The 21,694-nt window shown below is 34.7% G+C and overlaps 1 protein-coding gene across 1 annotated transcript; it reads right to left on the bottom strand.

The window, feature by feature from the left end:
- Positions 1–9,733: 9,733 nt before the first annotated feature.
- LOC110567516 (eukaryotic translation initiation factor 3 subunit L-like) lies at positions 9,734–21,340 on the bottom strand. The gene is given in 2 exon segments (XM_064369115.1): positions 9,734–11,558; positions 21,314–21,340. Coding segments are annotated over 2 exon segments (1,680 nt in total). The 3' UTR covers positions 9,734–9,905.
- Between the last annotated feature and the right edge of the window lie 354 nt (positions 21,341–21,694).

Raw genomic sequence — 21,694 nt, 5'->3', positions numbered from 1 at the left:
GTAAGTCTTCTAAAAAGACCTTTCTGGCTACCTTTTAAAAAATATTTAGACAATAGATGTGCATGAATCAAAGCAATGCTAATTAGAAGAATATTGCAGTAAACTTGATGGGGGATTATGTTGGCTGGGAAAGAGTGGAAATAAAAATAGCACTTTGGGAGGCCGAGGCAGGAAGACCACGAGGACAAGAGATCGAGACCATCCTGGCTAATATGGTGAAAAACCATCTCTACTAAAAAATACAAAAATTAGCTGGGTGTGGTGGTGTGCGCCTGTAGTCCCAGCTACTCAGGAGGCTGAGGCAGGAGAATTGTTTGAGCCCAGGAGGCGGAGATTGCAGTGAGCTGAGATTGCACCACTGCATTCCAGCCTGGCGCCTGGCGACAGAGCAAGACTCTGTCTCAAAAAAAAAAAAAAAAGTAACTGGATCATAAGTTTTTATTTGAAGGTATATTCAGGAGGTGGTGTTGTGAGAATTAAAGTTGTGGTCTGAAGGAAAAATTAAGGAATAATCAAGATTTGTTTACCTGGAATAGAGGGAAACACTAAATTGCAGTTTTTAAAAAAGAGAATTCTGAGATAAATGTTTTATGGATATGGGAATCAGTAATTTAGTATAGATATATTAAATGTGAATTGCCCAGTAGAAGTCCAAGTGGATATTTTCAGTTCACATTTGGATATATCGAATCTGAATGTCAGACAAGACTTCTGGGCTAGAAGTGTAAATTCACTTGCCAAATACCTAAACTATAAATTTGAATGAGATCACCATCAAAGTCAATATAAATAGAGAAGAGTACAAGCCAAGGCCTTGAATGCTGGGTTCTCCACTACAAGGTGTTCAAAAACATAAGGCGGATCAAGCACAAGAGTGGATTGTCCAGTGAGGTCCAAGGGAAGCAGTGAAGTGGAGCACACTGGAAGTCAAGACAGAAAATGTTATGCATATGTGAAAGATGTCCTGTTTTAAATACTGCTAATAGTTAAATCAAGATGACTGCAATCATGGCTAAAAGTTGATTATTGGATTGAGCATCACTGAGATCACAGTGACCTTTAGAGAGGTAATCTCAGCGGTTACTGGGAACTCTGAATGCAAGAGGGTACACAAGTGGAACTCATCAGAGAAATTGCCCATGACAAGTATAGATGACCTTTTAGTGACTCATAAAGCTGTTATCAGTTCTTTGGTTATTACACTGAAGTAGCCATCCACATATATGCTTTCACTTGCTTAGGACTTTAGTCACCCTATGGTCATGACCTCTATAAGGACTACAATTTAATAGCTGCTAAGGGTTAACTCTTTAATTTCTTTAAAAAATTCTTTAAGGTTTAAGGGAAACACTTGAGTATAACACTGTGACGACAACAGTGATTCATATTTTCTTCCCTTTTTAAATATTTAGCAAAATGGTGAGGGGATAACTTGAGGAGCTCTGCATGCTGATGCATTTATTACAGACTTATTTAATATACATATTGAGCTTAAACTGTTGGAAAACACAGACAGGTACATACAACATATGTGTATACAAACATTGCACTTAGTGTACAGATGACTAAATTTAAAAGCAGAGAATCTAAAAGTAAGTAACTGTGTACCTACCCTTTAGATATGTGTTTTTAGATATGTCCTAGAATACATTTCTCATATCAAAAACAAAGAAAAGTATCATAAGTACCAAAAAGTTTATAGTGGGCATCAAATAAGAGAATATAAGTGAAGACTTTTGGTAAATAACTCAAATGTATAATTGATAAAAAAATTATATATATTTCTCATTAATTTTTCAAAATATGTTAATGTATATGTTTATATGATCATGTGTTACCAAATGGTGCATTATTATAAAATTGGATAAAAATGATTAAAATTTTCTTATGTTGCTCAGCATCACAGTGTTCCCTACCATGTAGTATCTTTTATAGAGTTGCAAAATTCATATTTTCCTTTTTAGAATATAATTCATTTTTAATGGATAATGTGCCTGCAAATATTTTCTATATTAAGAAATAATTTATGGAAAAATGCATACTATTTATACTTGTTCCAATGGTGGCAACTGGGAGCTGCAGGTGAAGATAGAGCCCAATGACAGAATGAGTACAGGGCTTCCTCTTAAATATTTTGGAAATAGCTAGATATAGGAGTTTCATCATGTTTTGGATTTATTAAATCCTACCAAATTGATTATGCCAAAATAGTATTTGTGTAATGTAAATTTTACAACAATTTTTTTAAAAAACTATGCTTGTCAAATTGCTCACAATTGCTGAACTGGGTGATGCTAGCTGGGTTCAAAATATTTTTCTCTCTTGTAAGGGTGCTTATAGAATCAAAAAGTTGTCACACTTTCTCTAAAACAACTTAAACTATTAAACTTAATCCTATCAACCTCTTTTGCCAAACCCAAACCCATATTACCTATCGAAACCACTGAGAATGATAAACTACAAGAATAATTCCTTTCTTTTCTAAGAATTTTTTTTTATTACTTACTCTGAATTTGTTCTTAAAATGCTGTTGACCCTTCTTCCTAAAGGTATTCCTTTCTTTCCCCAGGTAGAACTTTTGTTTGGAATTATTATTATTATTATTATTATAAGGCAGAGTCTCACTCTGTCACCTAGACTGGAGTGCAGTGGCACAATGATGGCTCACTGCAATCTCTACCTCCCAGGTTCAAGCGATTCTCCTGCCTCAGCCTCCCGAGTAGCTGGGACTACAGGCACCTATCAGCACGCCCGGCTAATTTTTGTATTTTTAGTAGAGACAAGATTTCACTATGTTGGCCAGGCTAGTATTGAACTTCTGACCTCGTGATCCACCTGCCTCGGCCTTGCAAGGTGCTGGGATTACAGGCGTGAGCCACTGCGCTTGGCCTTAGGATTATTTTTGTGTCACATCATTCATTCTGAGTAAAAGCCTAAAAGTATTTTCATTGATTTTCCTACTCACTATTAAGTTTGACTGAAAAAAAAATTTATAATAAGAAAGTTAAAAAGACAATAAGTATTTTTTAATTTAATCAAGTGAATTTAACATCTATTTAAATAATGACTATTTTTCCAATTTAAGTGAAACATCATTCATTATATTAAGACATGTGGAACTGTTAAGCATACTATTATCCATGAAAAAAATTCTACTTGCTTATGAGTTATCAACATTTCTAAACCTCATAATACATTCTATTTACTGGCAAACTATTCTCTTCCTACTATAGACAATTACATATATTTTAAAAAATGACATTGGAATATTTAAGTTTTAACTATTAGTGAGCTCAGGGTAAAACCATGTTTGGGAATTGAGAGTTTGCTTGAACTGAAAATGGACTGATAAGTCTATTTTATTTTTTCATAAATATTCTAAAATAATTAAAATGGTAAGTTCATAATACATACCCCACAGCCTTCCCATTGCCAATGTACATTTAGAATAATTAAATTTACATAGTTTGCAAACACCACTGCAATCTAGTTTAAGAATATATTGTCATCATTACAAGATACTTTCTCATATTAGCTTAACTAAATTATTAAGTATTAGCTTTTACCTTTCCTTGTGCTATTATATGTCAAAAGACAATATTCTGCAAAATTTCAAAGCTTTGAAACTTGTTCAGACTTGTTTATGGGCCAGTCTATGATCAATTTGAAAAACTTTATAACATTGCAAAATTTCTTGATACTTGTTTTATGGCACAGCTATACCATCACTTTTGGTAAGTGGTCTATCTTCACTTGAAATGAATGTGGATATTCTTGTAGTTATTCAATTGCATATGTTAAGTAGATAGACATTTACTACTAATTTTATTGGTTTATTTCTCATCCTATTTCTATTAAGTTTTTGTTTTATATATTTGAGGCTATTTTCTTGAGTGGATACTGATTTTGGAAGACTGATGATTTTACCATAAAATACTCATATTTTTCTATTATACTTCTTGCCTTAAAGACAATTTTTGACATATTAATTTCGCTATATCACCATTTTTTGTTTAAACCTTTTTACTTTAAATCTCTGTGACATTATAATTAAAGCATGTGTATGTCAATGGTATGTACTGTTTTTCAAATCTAGTCTGATCATCTTAGCCTTTTAGTTGGAGTAGTAGTCTCCCATTCATTTTAATTTTAGACTTATTTTTGTTTGTATCTACAATTTTACTTTTTTAGTGTAATATGCCTACTTTGTGTCTTTCTTCTCTACCTTTTTGTTTTGGTTTTAATTGATTATTCTAATTTCCTCTCTATTAGTGTATTATTTATATAGTCTTTCACCATTCTCATAGTAATTACCATAGAAATATCTACATTTATGATTGATTTCTTACAATGTAATTTACATTTTATCCTTTACCACTTTTTGATAGCTTAGAACAATTAGAGTGCTTTGATCTTTCATCGTTAGCATTGCTGGTGTCACATTAACACTACATAACATTTTAAATTTCATACAATGTTAACATTTTTATCCTGTATAGTATATAGTCAAAATTTATTTACATTTATCCCTGTATCTAAACATTCTATTTCTCTTTCTCTTTCATGTCATTCCATCTTTCCATCTGTGATTATGTTCAATCTTAATAACTTTTTAAGACATTTCTCTTAAAAGTCTGATTCAAATGGGCATTTAAGTTTTTGTCAGATAAAATGTTTATGAACTCTTAATTTTGAATGGGATATTTACAGAATTTAAAAGTTTAGTTTGGAAGTTATTTTCTTTCAGCACTCTAAAAATCCTATCCCACCTCTTCTAGCTTATTTATGTTGAAAACTCAGTTGTCAGTCATGTCACAGCTGCTATGACAGTAATGTGAGTATTTTTTCTAGATAGTTTTAAGATTATATGTTTTATTTATAGTTGTCCTACTGTGATATGCCTTGATACTTTTGTAACTATGTCATTTATGGCTAGTAGATAATCTTGATTCTATGGTTGATCTCTGTACCACCCATTCTTTTCTATTAGTAGCAGTGGTCTGGAATTCAGCTTGACTATTCAATTTGTAAAAACAGTAGCTTCACCTGAAACCACATTTACTGAGTTTGAAGAAAGAAAATAGCAAAGAATATTCACTAACAGCATAGCAATGATCTCCTGGTTCTCCTGCAGAGCATATGATGTCTCAGTCATTCTATATTAGATGTGTGTGTTCACAAGAGGAAAGGCTATGTGTTTGTTGACAACTACAGCTCCAAAAGTTATCAATTATGGGATTGCTTTGGCTTTATTACATTTCCAACTCAGGAAAATGGGATTAGCTTCCATTCTCCAGATAAGCTGCAGCTCATTAGTCCCCTTTATTTATTACACAGTCTCAACAAGCAATTACAGATGCTTAGTTTCACCCTCTTTGTTCAGATTTTAATTTGTCTTAAGTAAAACATATTTAGTCAATCCTGAGTAACTCTATGAGTAAAAGTTATATGGAGTATCCAAAAATGCAAAAATCTTTAGGTATCTCTAAGGTTATAATAAAAATCTTAAAATCTCCTAACCCTTTTCCCTATGGAATCCTTGCTACAGTCTACACAGACATTTTTAAAAATAATACTTAGGGGAAATATCTTCAATATTTGATGTGTTAAGACTATTAGGAATTCCCCCCTTAAACACATTAAACATAACCATAACCCCAATGCTAACTCACAGTCCTTTACTAACTGGACTATTTGCCACACAATTTTATGTACTATTACTTAAAAATTTCTACAGAAGTTAATAGGTGGTTAAGGATGAATTATTTGAGTCTTAGTGTTATCTCACCAAACCTCTTCTAAGATTCTAAGACTGCATCCTAGAGTTAAAGGTAAATAGTCTAGGGTAGAAAACAAAATATTTTGAGACAGAGATTTTAATGCAAAATATACCAGAAGACAAGAGGACAAAATTACAAGACTAAAATTTAAACCTGGAGGCTACATTGACACTGTGGAAGCAGTCACCAGAGCTATATAATAACTATAGATTAACCTGTACCATGTGATGGTAGCATTATTTGCACTACTGTGAATAATTGGGATGAATGAGAGTATCAATGGGAATAATTACCATTGATAGCCTAAACTTGAATATTGGGCAATTCTGAAATTTGTTATCTAATATAAATAGGAAAATTTTAAAACTGTTGAAACTAGAAATAATGTATTTAATAAAAGAACAGTACAAGTAGACACACTTACACCCAAAACACCCCCAATTACAAGAATCTGGTGAAACTCTATGGAAAGTTAGCACAGTAGAGTGACTGCAGGTAAAAATAATTTACTGCACATAGGCATGGGCAAGGACTTCATGACTAAAACACCAAAAGCAATGGCAACAAAAAACAAAATAGAAGAATGGGACCTTTATACTTAAGAGCTTCTGCACAGCAAAAGAAACTATCATTAGAGTGAATCGACAACCAACAGAATGGGAAACAATTTTTACAATCTACACATCTGACAAAGGGCTAATAACCAGAATCTATAAAAAACTTAAATTTACAAGAAAAAAACAACCCCATCAAAAAGTGGGCAAAGGACATAAACAGACACTTCTTAAAAGAAGGCATTTATGTGGCCAACAAACATATGAAAAAAAGGTCATCATCACTGGTCATTAGAGAAATACAAATCAAAACTACACTGAGATACCATCTCATGCCAGTTAGAATGGCAATCATTAAAAAATCAGGAGACAACAGATGCTGGAGAGGATGCGGAGAAATAGGAATGCTTTTACATTGTTGGTGGGAATGAAAATTAATTCAACTATTGTGGAAGACAGTGTGGTGATTCCTCAAGGATCTAGAATCAGAAATACCATTTGACCCAGCAATCCCATTACTGGATATATACCCAAAGGATTATAAATCCTTCTATTATAAAGACGTATGCACATGTATGTTTATTGTGGCACTGCTCACAATAGTAAAGACTTGGAACCAATCCAAATGCCCACCAATGATAGACTAGATAAAGAAAACATGGCACATATACACCATGGAATACCATGCAGCCATAAAAAGGATGAGTTTCTGTCCTTTGCAGGGACATGGATGAAGCCGGAAACCATCATTCTCAGCCAACTGACACAAGAACAGAAAATCAAACACCACATGTTCTCACTCATAGGTGGGTGTTGAACAATGAGAACACATGGACACAGGGAGGGGAACATCACACACTGTGGCCTGTTGGGGGGTGGGGGCGCTGGGGGAGATTGGGGGATTGAGGAGGGATAACATTAGGATAAATACCTAATGTACATGATGGGGGGATGCATGCAGCAAACCACCATGGCACATGTATACCTATTTAACACGCCTGCACGTTCTGCACATGTACCCCAGAACTTAAAGTATAATAAAAATAAAAACAATAAAATAAAAATAATTTATTGTATACGTCAAAATAGCTAGAAGAAGATTTGGAATGTTCTCAACAGAAAGAAATGATGAACTTTTGAGGTGAAGGATTATCCCAATTACCCTGATTTGATCATTACACATTTGCATGTAAATATCAAAATGCCACATGTACCCAATAAATATAAACAATTATTTGTGTAGACTAACAAATTGAAAAAAGAAGTTCCTGAAAAGTAAATGTTCACTCTATGGCTTAAATTAATTCCACCAATAGCCTCTGCTTCTAGGTATGAACACACTGAAGTATACAGTTGATTGTTATGCTTTCATACACGTAGCTAAGGTTTTCTTTCATTTTCTATCTCAATTTTGAAGAACACTGAGCACCTGTTCTTTTTTTTTTTCTTTCTTTTTATTTATTTATTTTTGTAGAGATGGAATTTTGCCATGTTGCCTAGGCTGGTCTGGAACTCCTGAGCATAGGTGATCCAATGGCCTCTGCCTCCCAAAGTGCAGGAATTACAGGCATGAGCCACTGCTCCTGGCCTATTTTCTTGTTTCTGTTGTCTTTTTTTAGCCCACCTGTCACAGAAACAGCTGAAAAGTAGCACAATACATTAACTCTCTGTTCCCTAGGGTGCCTAAATTTCCCAGCGTTTCTTTAGAATCTGATGAGATTAGGTTTAGATCTGATGACCATCAAAAGTTAGTTGATTCTTTACATTGTTTATATTACAGCATTGTTTTCAGAAAAGATAGCCAAGAAATTTTAGGAGATGTAATATATGGCTAATCGTTATAGCCTATATGCTATAAATAATTGCATATATAATCAATCGTTAAAGAATCTAAAACTTAGGAGTCAGGCCAATCTTTAAATCATTAGGAATATTGTGAGCATGGGTCTCAAGAAACATTAATTAAAAGTATGAAATATATACTGCCTTTACTGAATTTTTCTGACTGTAAAGTTGTATAATGCTATGAGACTTTTCGTACTTTGATGGACACATATTCTTCCAAGGGGTATCTGATTAGCAACTACAAATATCATTACCAGAAATAAATATGAATTTTATGTGATTCAGAACAAAAAGAGGTTTTTGAGAGACTTGCAGATAATAGTAGTTCAAGCAGTGGCATTTGGGATATGTGATGCTAAAGCTAGATTATATTATTGCTGATTATTTTGGAAAATATATAGATCTTTCATAAGCTATTAATAGTTTCAGTGTTCCTTCACAAACAAATGGTTTCCCTTGAAGAATTTTACTCTCTTATTTACTGAATAGTTTAAAACTTAAAATTATGACTTGCTCAAACAAAGCAAGCTAGTTTGCCAATGGAAGCTTCTGGATTTTATTTCTATATGTAATTTGGTAGTCTATTACTGTTTGTCTGCAGAATTAATGATTATTATTTCAAAGTAGGCAGACTTGAAGAAAGCGTATTTGGTTGTACAGGAAAATCTAAAATCTTGTTCCAAAGGAGGAATATTTGAATATTTAAGAACCTATGACTTGACTAAAACCCTTTGCTGATGACCAAGCAAATGGTCTCTCCTTAACTGGATAAGTTGAAACAGTCCTTGACCAGGAAAAACACACTCACAGAATTTCCATGGGTAATATTAAATAAAAATTAAGTTCTGCTTTGGAACTTCCTTTAAGTCCAGGAAAGAAAACAAATAAAATTTCAATTTCTTATTCAGTTTGGGTTAAAATTTAAGGGCAGTACGGCATCATGACCCTTAGAGATTCCTAGCTGGATATATAAAATGACAAGGCACAGACATACTCAGGATACATAGCATCAAAATTTTTGTTGTTGTTAAACAGAATTCACATTTTATTTAGATTGAAATAGACTATATAAAATTGACTTTTTTCACCAGAAATAACAGCAATATTTTTCAAATTATTTCTAGATAAACCACAAAACACTTTTTTTTGAAGGACTTCCAGGTTTAACTTATAAATCAAGATGAGGGGGTAGATATAGTCATAGAAAAATAGAGAAAAAAAAAAACAGACAAGTCAGTATTGCTTAGTCACACACTAATGATGGCAATACAGCAAAATGCTGCACAGAAATAATAAATAAATTATTGTAAGATGGCTTTGGGTAAAAACTGTGGAGGAAAAGGATCAGGAAATCATTGCCTCAAGTGGCTTCAAATTGTCCCTACCTGAGAAGACACAGGCCCTATGCTCTGGTCTAAATTACACCTGAAAAGAGAAATAAGCCTTTGGAACAAAGGATTGTGCCTCAATTTATTTTACAGAACTAAATGCCTTTTTAATATCTGTGCTTCAATTTGGATACTTTCTTTCTTTCTTTTTCTTTCTTTTTTTTTTTTTCTGGCTCCAAAGATCCTTTACTGAGATCCATTTGAAACACTTCGGTCCTAAATTTGTTAACTGAGTTGACAGGCTGATGGCTGGTCTAGGTAAAGGTTTCACGGTAGCAAAAACACTTCCTGCCTAAAATATATCAAAACAGGCTCCTGAATGATGTGTGTGAATGTCGTCAGGGTCTCTGTCCCATCTTCTTCAGGGTTCGATTAAACTCCTCGAATTTGTGGATCTGACGGATGAAGAAATCCCCATAGCGCCTGGCGACCTTGGTGTCTGCGATGTGGATCATATCCTTATCAATGTAGAAGTCAACCTCTGAGGCTGACTGAAATTCACCAACCAGGGCTGAGATACTGGTGGTCCATACCAGGTTCTTCATCTTGTGTCTGAATACAAGAAGCTGGATCCGGAACTCCTGCTCTGTGAGATCCAGGAAGCCAGCCAGCTTGGCCACAGGCATGGTGGTATAGAGCTTAAGGAAGCTGTGGATGGTTGAAAGCTGGGCCTGCTGCTGTACTTCATCAGCAAACATCTTCAGCTGCTGCAGGAAGGGCTCTTTATGGTACTTGGGGTGCACATTATCATAGTTGGGCACTACTGGCGATAGAAACTTGAGGCAGGAGTAACTGAAAAGTTCTTCATAGACTTGTGGGTCACCTTTCTGCATGCACGGCATCTTGTCCCCGTATTTCTCCCGCAGTTGGAGGTGAATGCTCTCATCGATATGCATGGGGTACATGGTGAGGGCAATGGCCAGCAGCGCGTACATCTGCTCGTTCTGCTTGTTAATCATCTCATACTTATATGTGGTCCTCTGGAACATGCTCTTCGTCCTCTGGATGTAGAGGAGGATGTTGGCAAAGACCTGGATGGCATCCTGGTAGCGACGCATCATCAAATATGCAAATCCAACATAATAGTACATGGTGACCTGGCACTCTGGAACACGGAAATACATACTCTTTTTGTTCAGTTCGATGTTCTCCAGCACCTTGATGGCCTGGTAGTAATCTCCTAACAGGGAGTGCAGGCGGAGAAGCCCCACCAGGCTGAAGTAACCAAGCATCTTGTAGAGGAAGTGCCGCCCATACTCCCCAGCCACAGTCTCGGGGTCACCTCTGCTTGTGTATACCTCCAACTGTCAGTTGATGCTGGATTTATCTACTAGGGAATGGAGGACATTGAGGACACTGTGAACATTCCAGATTTTGGGATTGGAACGAAGGAAGTCAATCTCCTCCTCTGACTTCTTGGCAGTCTTGCAGCGGTACTGACTGAATGACTGAAACTGGTAGATGAACTCATCGATGATATCCCAGAGCCACTGGTTGGGTAGTTCAAGGGGAGCAGGACCATCAGCATTAAGAATGTAGTTGAAGAGATTGCAATAGTGGTAATAGGATTCAAACCTCTGCTCCAAGGAAGGTCCCCCACTGGCTCTGGCATATATGTGCCTGTAGTATAATTCTTTGTATAAAATCAGGAAGACAGCATCATTGCCAACCTGTGGAGCAATGGCTTCAGCTTCGGGCCAAGGTGTATTTTTGAAGAATCTTTTAGTCAGCTTGGTCCAGCTGTTCTCATAGATGTCATATACCTTCTGGTCAATGACATCGCTGGAGACTCGACTGGCCTGTAGCTCATAGACTTTCTGGTCAATCAAATCCGAGACAGTTTTGTGGAAATATTGGATGAAGTTTTTGATCACCTCAGGGATCACCTGATAGGTTTGCTGTTCATACTGACGTTCATTAGCAAGGTCCTGCTTTGGATCTCCTGTGTGCATATCATAGTCGCCGGGATAAGCATAGGGGTCATAAGCCGCCTTGGATATTTTCAATTGAACTGTCTTCCAGTTCCCACTCTTATTTTTTGGTGTGAATAATCTACTGTTAAATTTATTTTAAAATGTTTAATTTCACATATTCTAGAACAACTCAGTTTAATTATTAATATTTTATAGATTCCAATTTATTCTTAAATCTTTATATATTACTATATTTGTAATAATTACTGTGTATTCGTGATTATACTAATCATATTTACTTCAAGTTCTTGTTAGATAACTTCCATACTTGGATCACCTGTAGATATATTTTATTTATCTAAATTTAGTTTTAGTTCTAGTCAGATGGTCAATTATGTATATGTGAGTGTGTATAGCTGAGCCTAGTGAAGTTTGACAATGCTATATTTTGGGAAAAAACAACAATAACAACAACAAATCTCCAGATGATCTAATCTTTCCTTAGAAAGGATTGACCTTTCCTTCTAGAAAGACAAAAGTGTTGCCTATTTTCATTAATTATAGACTGTCTTGAGTTGAGGCTGTGGCTGCAATTCCTGTAAAGCTAGGTTTATCTTTGATTCACACTTGGGTTGCCAGGATTCTCAACTGTAAGTCTCTTTTATTTTGTAGGCACATTCTTCTAATACTTTTTGAACTCTAATATTTGTCTCATAAAGCTTCCAAGTATGTCCTGTTTGTTCCTCAAAGACTTTTGTTAATAATTTTAGACATGAAATTTAGGCAACTCCAGGATTCAGTAAATGTAGCAAAAAGAAAACTGGTCATCTCTTTGAAATATCCATGTCTCCACCAGAATTTCTTCTGGAATCTGCATGTATCACAGTGCTACACAGTGAGTTACAATCTGCATCTTCAACCTCCTGTTTTAATTAGAATTTTAATTAGAATTAGCAAATTATTTTAGAGTAGAAGCAGCTACAGGTGCCAAATCACCACCACAGATTTTTTCTGCTTTGTGAACCAGACCATCTAATTCTTTTTGGAATAGTTAGCTTTCTGTTGTCTTCAAACAGGTTATATCCATATTTTGTTGGGCTTTGGCTGTTAGTCATTTTAAGTAGATGCACAAATTGGCTGTCAGAGACTCCACCCCATCAGAAGAGAATGCATGTCAAAGCACAGTTAATTTGATTTTTTTTATATGAGAGAAAGTGAAAGTCATTACTACACTTCCCTCTCAGAACCCAATGACATATCTGTGTGCAAACAGTAATATATAACAACATATTAAACAGTATGGGTTTACAGTTATATACATAGATCACACATTGAGAAAAATTATAGCAAAAAAAGTTGACACAGAGTTCTTATTTTCCCATCAATTAACTTTTTTAAAACGTGTCTTTTATTGAGCTTAAAAATACTATAGAGCTTATTGAAAATATATGTCTAAATTTTTTAACAACTAGGCTGCCTGGCTCAGAATTAAATGTTTTTAATGACAAAATGCATGATGTAAGTACCTAATCAAAGTGGGATTTATTTGGCTTGGTCTTTTCTCCCTAGTTCCCCCACCTCCCACCCCAACGTAAGTTTTGTAAAAGTATTTTACCCTAATAGAGACATATAAAAATTATTTCAATTAAAAAAATTACAGCCAAATTTTGCCTAAAAGTCATATTAATGGTTTATTATATTTCTTAATTTAAAAAATGCCATAGTCTTATTTTTTGCTTATTTCTATTATAGTGTACTTTGTCTTTAATGCATTTTATCTCCAATATCTCATTGTGTAAATCATAAGGATAATATTAAAGAGTAGTTAATAATTTTTCTAAAGTAGTCAACATTATATTTTTATTATTTCCATTATATTATTATTATTTACATTTATTGCCAAGAAGGCTTAGACAAATAGTGAGCAATTAATTGTTTTTTCAGATTTACCCCTTCTAATCAACTGCAGGACCAAATGTCCAGCATTTTTTAGAAGTATCTTGTCTTGGATTAGAACTGAACCACAGTTCTGTGTTGTGATACTCTGTTTCTTGATTAAATTCAGGGCATCTTCCTTGAAACCAAAGGAATTAAATCATTTTGCAACTAAGAGTGGCTTACAAAAGCCTCAATATGAGCTGTTATTTGATACGTTCTGATAGCTGTATTTTTTGGGTGTTGTTTTGTTAAAACTCAATTTATAGGGTAATTTGGAAAATGCCAGAATACACACAGACACATACACACACAGAAATATATATCCTACTTACTGCATTAGAGAAAACATTTCTAGAACTGAAATATCATAACCAGTTATGAATGAGTAATATTTTATATTAATGATCTCTCCACTACTAATTATGTTATCTATAGCACAGTCTCTAAGTATGAAATCAATATATGTAAAGGAATAAACTTCTGCTCTCATTGTCTATCTTCATGTACGTTTTTGTTTTTTAAATTAGTGTAATTTACTCTCATATTTCTTATGAAGTTGTAATTGTAGACAAAACTCATTATAATTATCATAAGTTAATGATCTCTTTTGACACCTTCAAATTCTCTCTAATATATTGTCAGAACCTATGTCTTACTCTATATAAGATTAGTGAACAGAGAGGATGATATTCGATTTTTTATTCCAGAATGTTTAGTTGTTTCATTTAGAGGGGCTGAGAGAATAAACAGCAGACTGTTGGAATTATTTTTTATACACTCAACTTGAACTAGGAAGAAAAAAATGAATTTTTATAATACATGGAATATCCAAAATATAATAGCATAATTTGAAACTCCAATTGATCTATAAAAAGTACTCTGTTCATTAAATAGTAACTGCTGCATTATCACAAGAAAACCCCCTTGACAGATGTTTCGAAAGACATAAAAATGGAGAATTTTGTGATTAGATTGAATTGTTTCTGCTTGCAAGTAATAGAAAAACTGATAAACTTCAGGAAATAATGAGAAGATTAATACCTTTTGTTGTTTAATTTTAGCAACAATATATTAGTTAATTCATCTTTAAGTTACAACATTTTCCATTAATTTTTGGTTTTTTATTTGCAAATTATACAGATATGAGCCACTTTTTTTCTGAAATCTAAAAGAAAAAAATTTAGTCTATTCAACATCATACAAAGTATTATTTTGGAAAAACTCTTTTCATTTCCCACCCAATTGAGGAAGTCTTGGTGTGAGACAGTGTCCATCTTTTCATTAAAGAATTTTACATAAACAAGAAGTTCTGACACTAAGGGGACAGGCAAATAAAACTCCTAAATGGGAATTTAAGTCTTGAGGAAATCAATACAAGAAGGACAGTTTAGAATTCATCAATTCAGCCAAAAAGCCACATTTCCAAAAGTCACAGGAACAGTGACCAGTGGGAGTAAGAATTGTATCTTATAGCAGCAATGACAAGTGATGAGAAAGCAAGATTTGTCATTTCTTGTTGGTAGTAGCAATAGTGGTGATAGGCGTGTGTGTGTGTGTGTATGTGTGTGTGTGTGTGTGTGTGCCTGCCTGTCTTAACTAAGTGTGGCTGCCAGATAAATAAATGATGCACAGTTAAAGTTGAATTTCAGGCAAAAACAAAGACTATTTTCAATAAATATTTTCCAAGTATTGAATGAGACATTTTTAAACTACTTAATTTGTATTATTTATTATTTTGCATTATATTTTCTAGCTATTGTGAAATATACCAATGGATTAATATTAGTCACCATACGGATTTATCAAATACTAAGTTTTATTTCTTCCATCTAACTATATATTGTGCCCATTAATGAATTTCTCTTCAATCTCTATATTTATTGGCCTTTGGTAACCAGGAATTTACTTTCTATCTTCATAAGATCCACCTTTCAGTTCTCACATATGAGTGAGAACATGTGATTTTTGTCTTTCAGTATTTGACTTACTTTTTCACTTAAAATGACCTCCAGTTCCATCAATGTTTCTGCAACTGACAGGATTTTATTCATTTTTATTGCTGAATGTAGTATATTGTTTATATATAGCACAATTTCTTTATACACTCTTCCACTGATGGGCACTTACATTGATTCCATATTTTGACTATTGTGAATAGTACTGCAATAAACATGGAAGTACAGATATCTCTTCAATACAGTAATCTCATTTCTTTTTAATATACACCCAGTAGTGAAATTGCTGGATCATAGGGTAGTTCTAATTTTAGTTTTTTGAGGAAACTGATGCTGTTTTTCACAGTGGCTATATGATTTACATTCTCAGCAACAGTCATGAGGGTTCTCCTTTCTCTAAATCCTTGGCAGCATCTGTTATTCCCTGTCTTTTGATAAAAGCCATTTTAACTTGGGTAAAATACTATCTCATTATGGTTTTAATTTGCATTTCTTTGATAATTAGTGAAGTTTGATTTTTGAATATGGTTTTGATTTTTGAAAAGAAAAATGTCTAGTTTCATTCTTCTGAATATAGTTATTCAGTTTTCTTAGGACCATTTATTGAAGATACTGTATGTTCCCATATATATTTTTGTTAAAAATGAGTTGGCTGTAAGTGTGTGGATTCCTATCTGGGTTCGCTAATCTGTCCCATTGGTCTATGTGTCTGCTTTTATGCCAGCACTATGCTCATTTGATTTTTATGGCTTTGTAGTATATTTTGAAGTTAGCTATTGTGATGCTTCAACTTTGTGCCTTTTGCTCAGAAAGACTTTCAGTTTTAAAATGGCAGCATAGAAATAAGCTGGTTTCACATCTCTACCTGCAGAAAAAGCAAAAGAAAAGAGATAGAGAGCAAGATTTTCACAAGAAGTATCCCGGATCCCAAATATAAGGATAAGACAGTTCCTGTGACTTCAGAGAAGTGAAAATATTTCTAGCTGATGGCAAGATAATCAGATGTCCTATTGTAAAGCCCTTCCCAACAATGCGCCCTGCACCAAAGGCATAGAAATTATTCCTCCAGCTGACAAGGTTTACAAAGAAAAGCTGAGATTTAGGTGGACCATTGGCTTTCCCATGATCTTGAGTTGCTTGGCAGAACTGTCCCTGCCATTGCAAAATTTCTGAGGACAGCCAGAAATAGTACTAGGGGTAGGCAAAACTAGCTTCTTCAGCTTTAGAAACTTTGTAATTCTGCCAAAAGAGATGCCAAATCAGAGTGACTGTACAGTAGCACCACACTGTAGGAGTCTCCTATATATCCCCTGGACAAGAACCTCTATCCAGCCTTCCTACAGTACACTACTTATTTTGTGGTTATTTATCTGCATTTAAAATTTAGCTTTGCACCCTGTATTTTTATTTGCTAAATTGAGCAACTCCAGTCTTGAGCTCAGTTTTCAGTTTTACATTAAAAGTCTGTGATCTATCCAATATCCTTATATTAAAATATTTTGCCAGCACCGAACAGATCATTTGCTACCAAACACATTAACTTTCTAATATTCAGCACCATGAAAAGAAGAGTTGTCCATTTTAATTAGAGACAGTAAGGAGATTAGAGAGGAGCTCTATGTGTCTTAAGTTTTGAGGATGGCAGAACTTGGTAAATGTTGCCAAAATGTTTATTTAGATTGTAAAATCACTTAATAGTGGAGTATAAAGATTTTTACATTTGGAGAATCAACAAGAAATCTTCAAGATGTTACTGTGTATGGTGCCATTGGATACTGAGAATAAGAAGTTTGCACATGCACCGTTTGTGATGTAAAGAGAACTTATGCAAATAAAAGAGAAAGAAAAAAATATGACATTCGCAAGAGAGACCTTTTCTCCCTTCAGCTAGACATCCAATTTTACTACTAAGCAAATAACCTACAACCTGACAGATCTAGAATGTTTATCTCTCTGTATCAAGATGACATTTGTAGGAGTAAAAATAAGAATATCAGAGACTGAACAAAATAATATGCAATACAAGAGAATTCTAATCTCTCAAATGTTTTTGATATATTTGTATTGTTTAAATTTTTATTACAAATTGAAAAATTATAATTCTATATATTTATGTGGTATACAGTGATAAGATATGCATACAATAGAAAATCACTAACTATAGTCACTAACTTTGCAATAGATCTTACAAAATTTGTCCCTCTTGTCAATCTAAAATTGTATACCCTTGACCAACATTGTCCCATTATCCCCAGCATCAGCCTCTGGTAACCATCTTTATACTATTTACTTCTATTGGTTTATTTTATATTCCAAATATGAGTGAGATCATGTGGTATATGTCTTTCTGTGCCTGGCTTATTTAACTTAGCATAATGTCCTCCAGGTTAATACATGTTACAAATGAAAGAAATTTCTTCTTTTTTGGTGAATATTATTCCATTAAGTTTATATGCCATGTTTTACTTATCCACTTATCTGTTGACAGACACTTAGGCTGATTACATATCTTGGCCAATGTGAATAATTCTGCAATGAATGTGGGATTACAAAATGCTAATTTCAATTTTTTTGAATATATACCCAGAAGTAAGTTTGCTGGATCATACAGTAATTGCATTTTTAATTTTTAAAGAACTGCTGTACAGTTTTTCTTAATGGGTTGTCTTAGTTCATTTAATATTGCTATAAAGAAAAACCTGAGTCTCAATAATTTATACATACAAAAAGGTCTATTTGGCTTATGATCCTTCAGGCTGTTCAAGAAGGATGGCACCAGCATCTGTTTCTGGTGAGGATTTCAGCTTGCTTTCACTTACGGTGGAAGGTAAAGGGGAGCCAGCATGTAAAGAACTTATGGCACGAGAAGCAGGAAGAGAGAGAGTGAAACAGAGAGATACAGAGAGAAGGAAGGTGCCAGGAGCTTTCAAACAATCAGTTCTCATGGGAACTAAAAGAGCAAGATTTTACTCATTACCACTAAGCCATTCATGAGGAATCTGCTCCCATGTGATGGTTAACACTGAGTGTCAGGTTGATTGAAGAATGTAAAGTATTAATCCTGGGTGTGTCTGTGAGGGTGTTGCCAGAGGAGATTAACATTTGAGCCAGGGGGCTGGAGAATGCAGACCTACTCTTAATCTGGTGGGCACAATCTAAGCAGATGCCAGGGAATATAAGCAGGCAGAAAAATGTGAAAGGTGAGACTGGCTTAGCCTCCCAGACTACATCTTTCATCTGTGCTGGATGCTTCCTGTCCTCAAACATCAGACTCCAAGTTCTTCAGCTTTGATACTCACACTGGCTATCCTTGTTCCTCAAGCTTTCACACAGCCTATTGTGGTACCTTGTGATCACAGAAATTAATAATTAATAAACACAATTTACTAAACTCTATTTTATTAGCTCTGTCCCTCTAGGGAACCATGACTAACACACTGCATGACCCAAACATGTCCCATTAGGCCTTACCGTCAACATTCAGGATCACAGTTCAATATGAGGTTTGGAGCGTTAAATGTCTAAATTATATTATGGTTTTACTAATTTACATTTCCACCGAAAATATACAAGGATTTCCTTTTCTCCATGTCATCACCAACATTTGTTATCTTTAGTCTTTTGAATAAAACCTATACTAACAAGTATAAAGTTGTATCTCATTTTGGTTTTAACTTGAATTTCTCTGATTATTAAAGATGTTCAGCATTATTTTCAAATAGGTGTTGGTCATCTTTATGTCTTCTTTGAAAAATACCTACCCAGATCCTTTGCCCGTTTTTCATTCAGCTTGTTTTCTCGCTATTTAGTAGTTTCAGTTTCCTACAGATTTTGAATATTAACCCCCTTCAGATTTATGGTTTGCAAATATTTTCTCCTGAAATGTATGTAGGTTGTCTTTTCACATTGTTCAATGGTTTATTTGCTATGTAGAAACTTTATAGTTCGATGTGATTTCATTTGTCAATTTTTCCTTTCGTATCCTGAGCTTTTGGTGTTAAATCAAAAAAATTATTTCACAGAACAATGTCATATAGGATTGTTTTTATACATTCTTCTAAGAGTTGCATAGTATTTCATTTTACATTAAAGACTTTAATCCATTTTGAGCTGATTTTTGTATATGGTATGAGATTAGGGTATGATTTTTTTCTTCTGCATGTGGATATCCAGTTTTTTAAACACTCCCTATTAAAGAGACTGTCCTCTTTCCATTGCAAGTTTTTGACATCTTTGTCAAAAATCAAAATCCATGGGTTCATTTCTGGGTTTTCTCCTCTGTTCCATTGGTAAATGCATCTATTTTTATGCCAGTATCATACTGTTTTGATTATTATAACTGTGCAATATAATTTGAAATCAGGTAGTGTGATGTTTACAGGTTTGTTCTTTTTGCTCAACATTGCTCTAGGCTATTTTTTGAGGGGTTGTGAAATAAAAATTTTAAGATTTTTTTTTCTATTTCTGTAAAGATGACATTAGAAGTGCAATAGTGCTTTATATATTGCTTTATATGGTTTGAGTTAGTATTACATTTTAGTAATATTGGTTAATCTGTAACACTAACACTCAATATTTTTCCATTTATTTGTGACTTCTTCAGTACCTTTTTTCAATGTTTTATCATTTTCAGAGTCTAGATGATACATTTCCTTGCATAAATTTGATTCTAAGGTTGTTCTTTTATTTAAATTGGTAACTGCTCTAAATGTTGTCAAATGTATTTCCTTTTTAGATAGTTTGTTTTTAGTGTAAAGAAATGCCATTATACTAACAAGAATAGGTGTTATAATGTCACTTCAGTGATATCAAATATAACTAATGATGGTTTGTTTCTGTGTCCCCATCCAAGTTTCATGTCAAACTGTGTAAGTAGAGGGTGCCTGGTGGGAGGTGATTGGATGATGGGAGATTTTCCCCTTGCTGTTCTCATGATAGTGAGTGAGTTCTCAAAAGATCTGATGCTTTAAAAGTGTGGAACTTCCCCTTTCTCTCTCTCTTTCTCTCTCTCCCCTACTACCATAAAAGGTGTGATTTGCTTCCTCTTTGCCTTCCACCATGATTATACGTTTCCTGAGGCCTCCCCAGCCATGTGAAACTGTAAGTCAATGAAACCTCTTTTCTTTATAAATTATCCAGTCTCAGGTATTTCAGTATAGCAGTGTGAAAACAGACTAATACAGAAAATTGGTACTGGAAGTCGGGTACTGCTATAAAGATACCTGAAAATGTGGAATTTACCTTGGAACTGTGTAACAGTTAGAGATTGGAACAGGTTGGAGGGCTCAGAAGAAGACAGGAAGATGTGGGAAAGTTTGGAACTTCCTGAAAACTGTGAAATGGTTTTGACCAAAATGCTGATAGTAATATGAACACGGAAGTCCAGGCTGAGGTGATCTCAAATGGAAATAAGGAAGTTGTTGGAAACTGTAGCAAAGGTCACTCTTGCTATTTAGCAAAGGGACTGGAGGCATTTTGTTCCTGCTCTGGGAATCTGTGGAACTCTGAACTTGAGAGAGATGATTTAGGGTATCTGGTAGAAGAAATTTCTAAGCCACACAGCATTCAAATGTGACATGGCTATTTCTGAAAGCATATAGTCATATGTGTTCACAAAGAGATGATCTGAAATTGGAACATAGGTTTAAAAAGGAAGCAGAGCGTAAAAATTTGCAAAATTTGCAGCCTCGCCATCCAGTAGAAAATAAGAACCTATTTTCTGGGGGAGAAATTAAAACTGGATGCAGAAATTTGTATAAGTAAAGAGAAGCCAAATGTTAGTAGCCAATACAATGGGGAAAATATCTCCAGGGCATGACAGACATCTTCACAGCAGCCCTTCTAATTACAAATGTGAAGGCCTAGGAGAAAAAATGGTTTCCTGGGCTGGGTCCAGGGCTCCACTGCTCCTCTGTTCAGCCTTGGCCCTTTGTCTCCTGCATTCCAATCGCTACTAGCTCCAGCCATGGCTAAAAGGGCCAAGGTACAGCTTAGGCTGTTACTTCAGAGGGTGCAAGCCCCAAGCCTTGGTGGCTTCCACATGATGTTGGGCTTGCAGGTACCTAAGAGGCAAGAATTAAAGTTTGGAAACATTTACCTGGATTTCAGAAGATGTATAAAAATACCTGGATGTCTAGGTAGAAGTCTGCTGAAGCACCAGAGTCCCCATGGAGCACCTCTACTAGGGAAATACAGAGAGAAAATGTGGAGTAAGAGCCCCGCACAGAGTCCCCACTGGGGCACTGCCTAGTGGAACTGTGAGAACAGGGCCACCATCCTGTAAACCCCAGAATGGTAAATCCCTTCACAGCTTGAACTGTG

Source organism: Aotus nancymaae, unplaced genomic scaffold (genome assembly GCF_030222135.1).
Source record: "Aotus nancymaae isolate 86718 unplaced genomic scaffold, 86718_ANA_hifiasm-v0.15.2.pri h1tg000088l, whole genome shotgun sequence".
Lineage (NCBI taxonomy): Eukaryota > Metazoa > Chordata > Mammalia > Primates > Aotidae > Aotus > Aotus nancymaae.
This window is presented reverse-complemented; position numbering and strand designations above follow the sequence as displayed.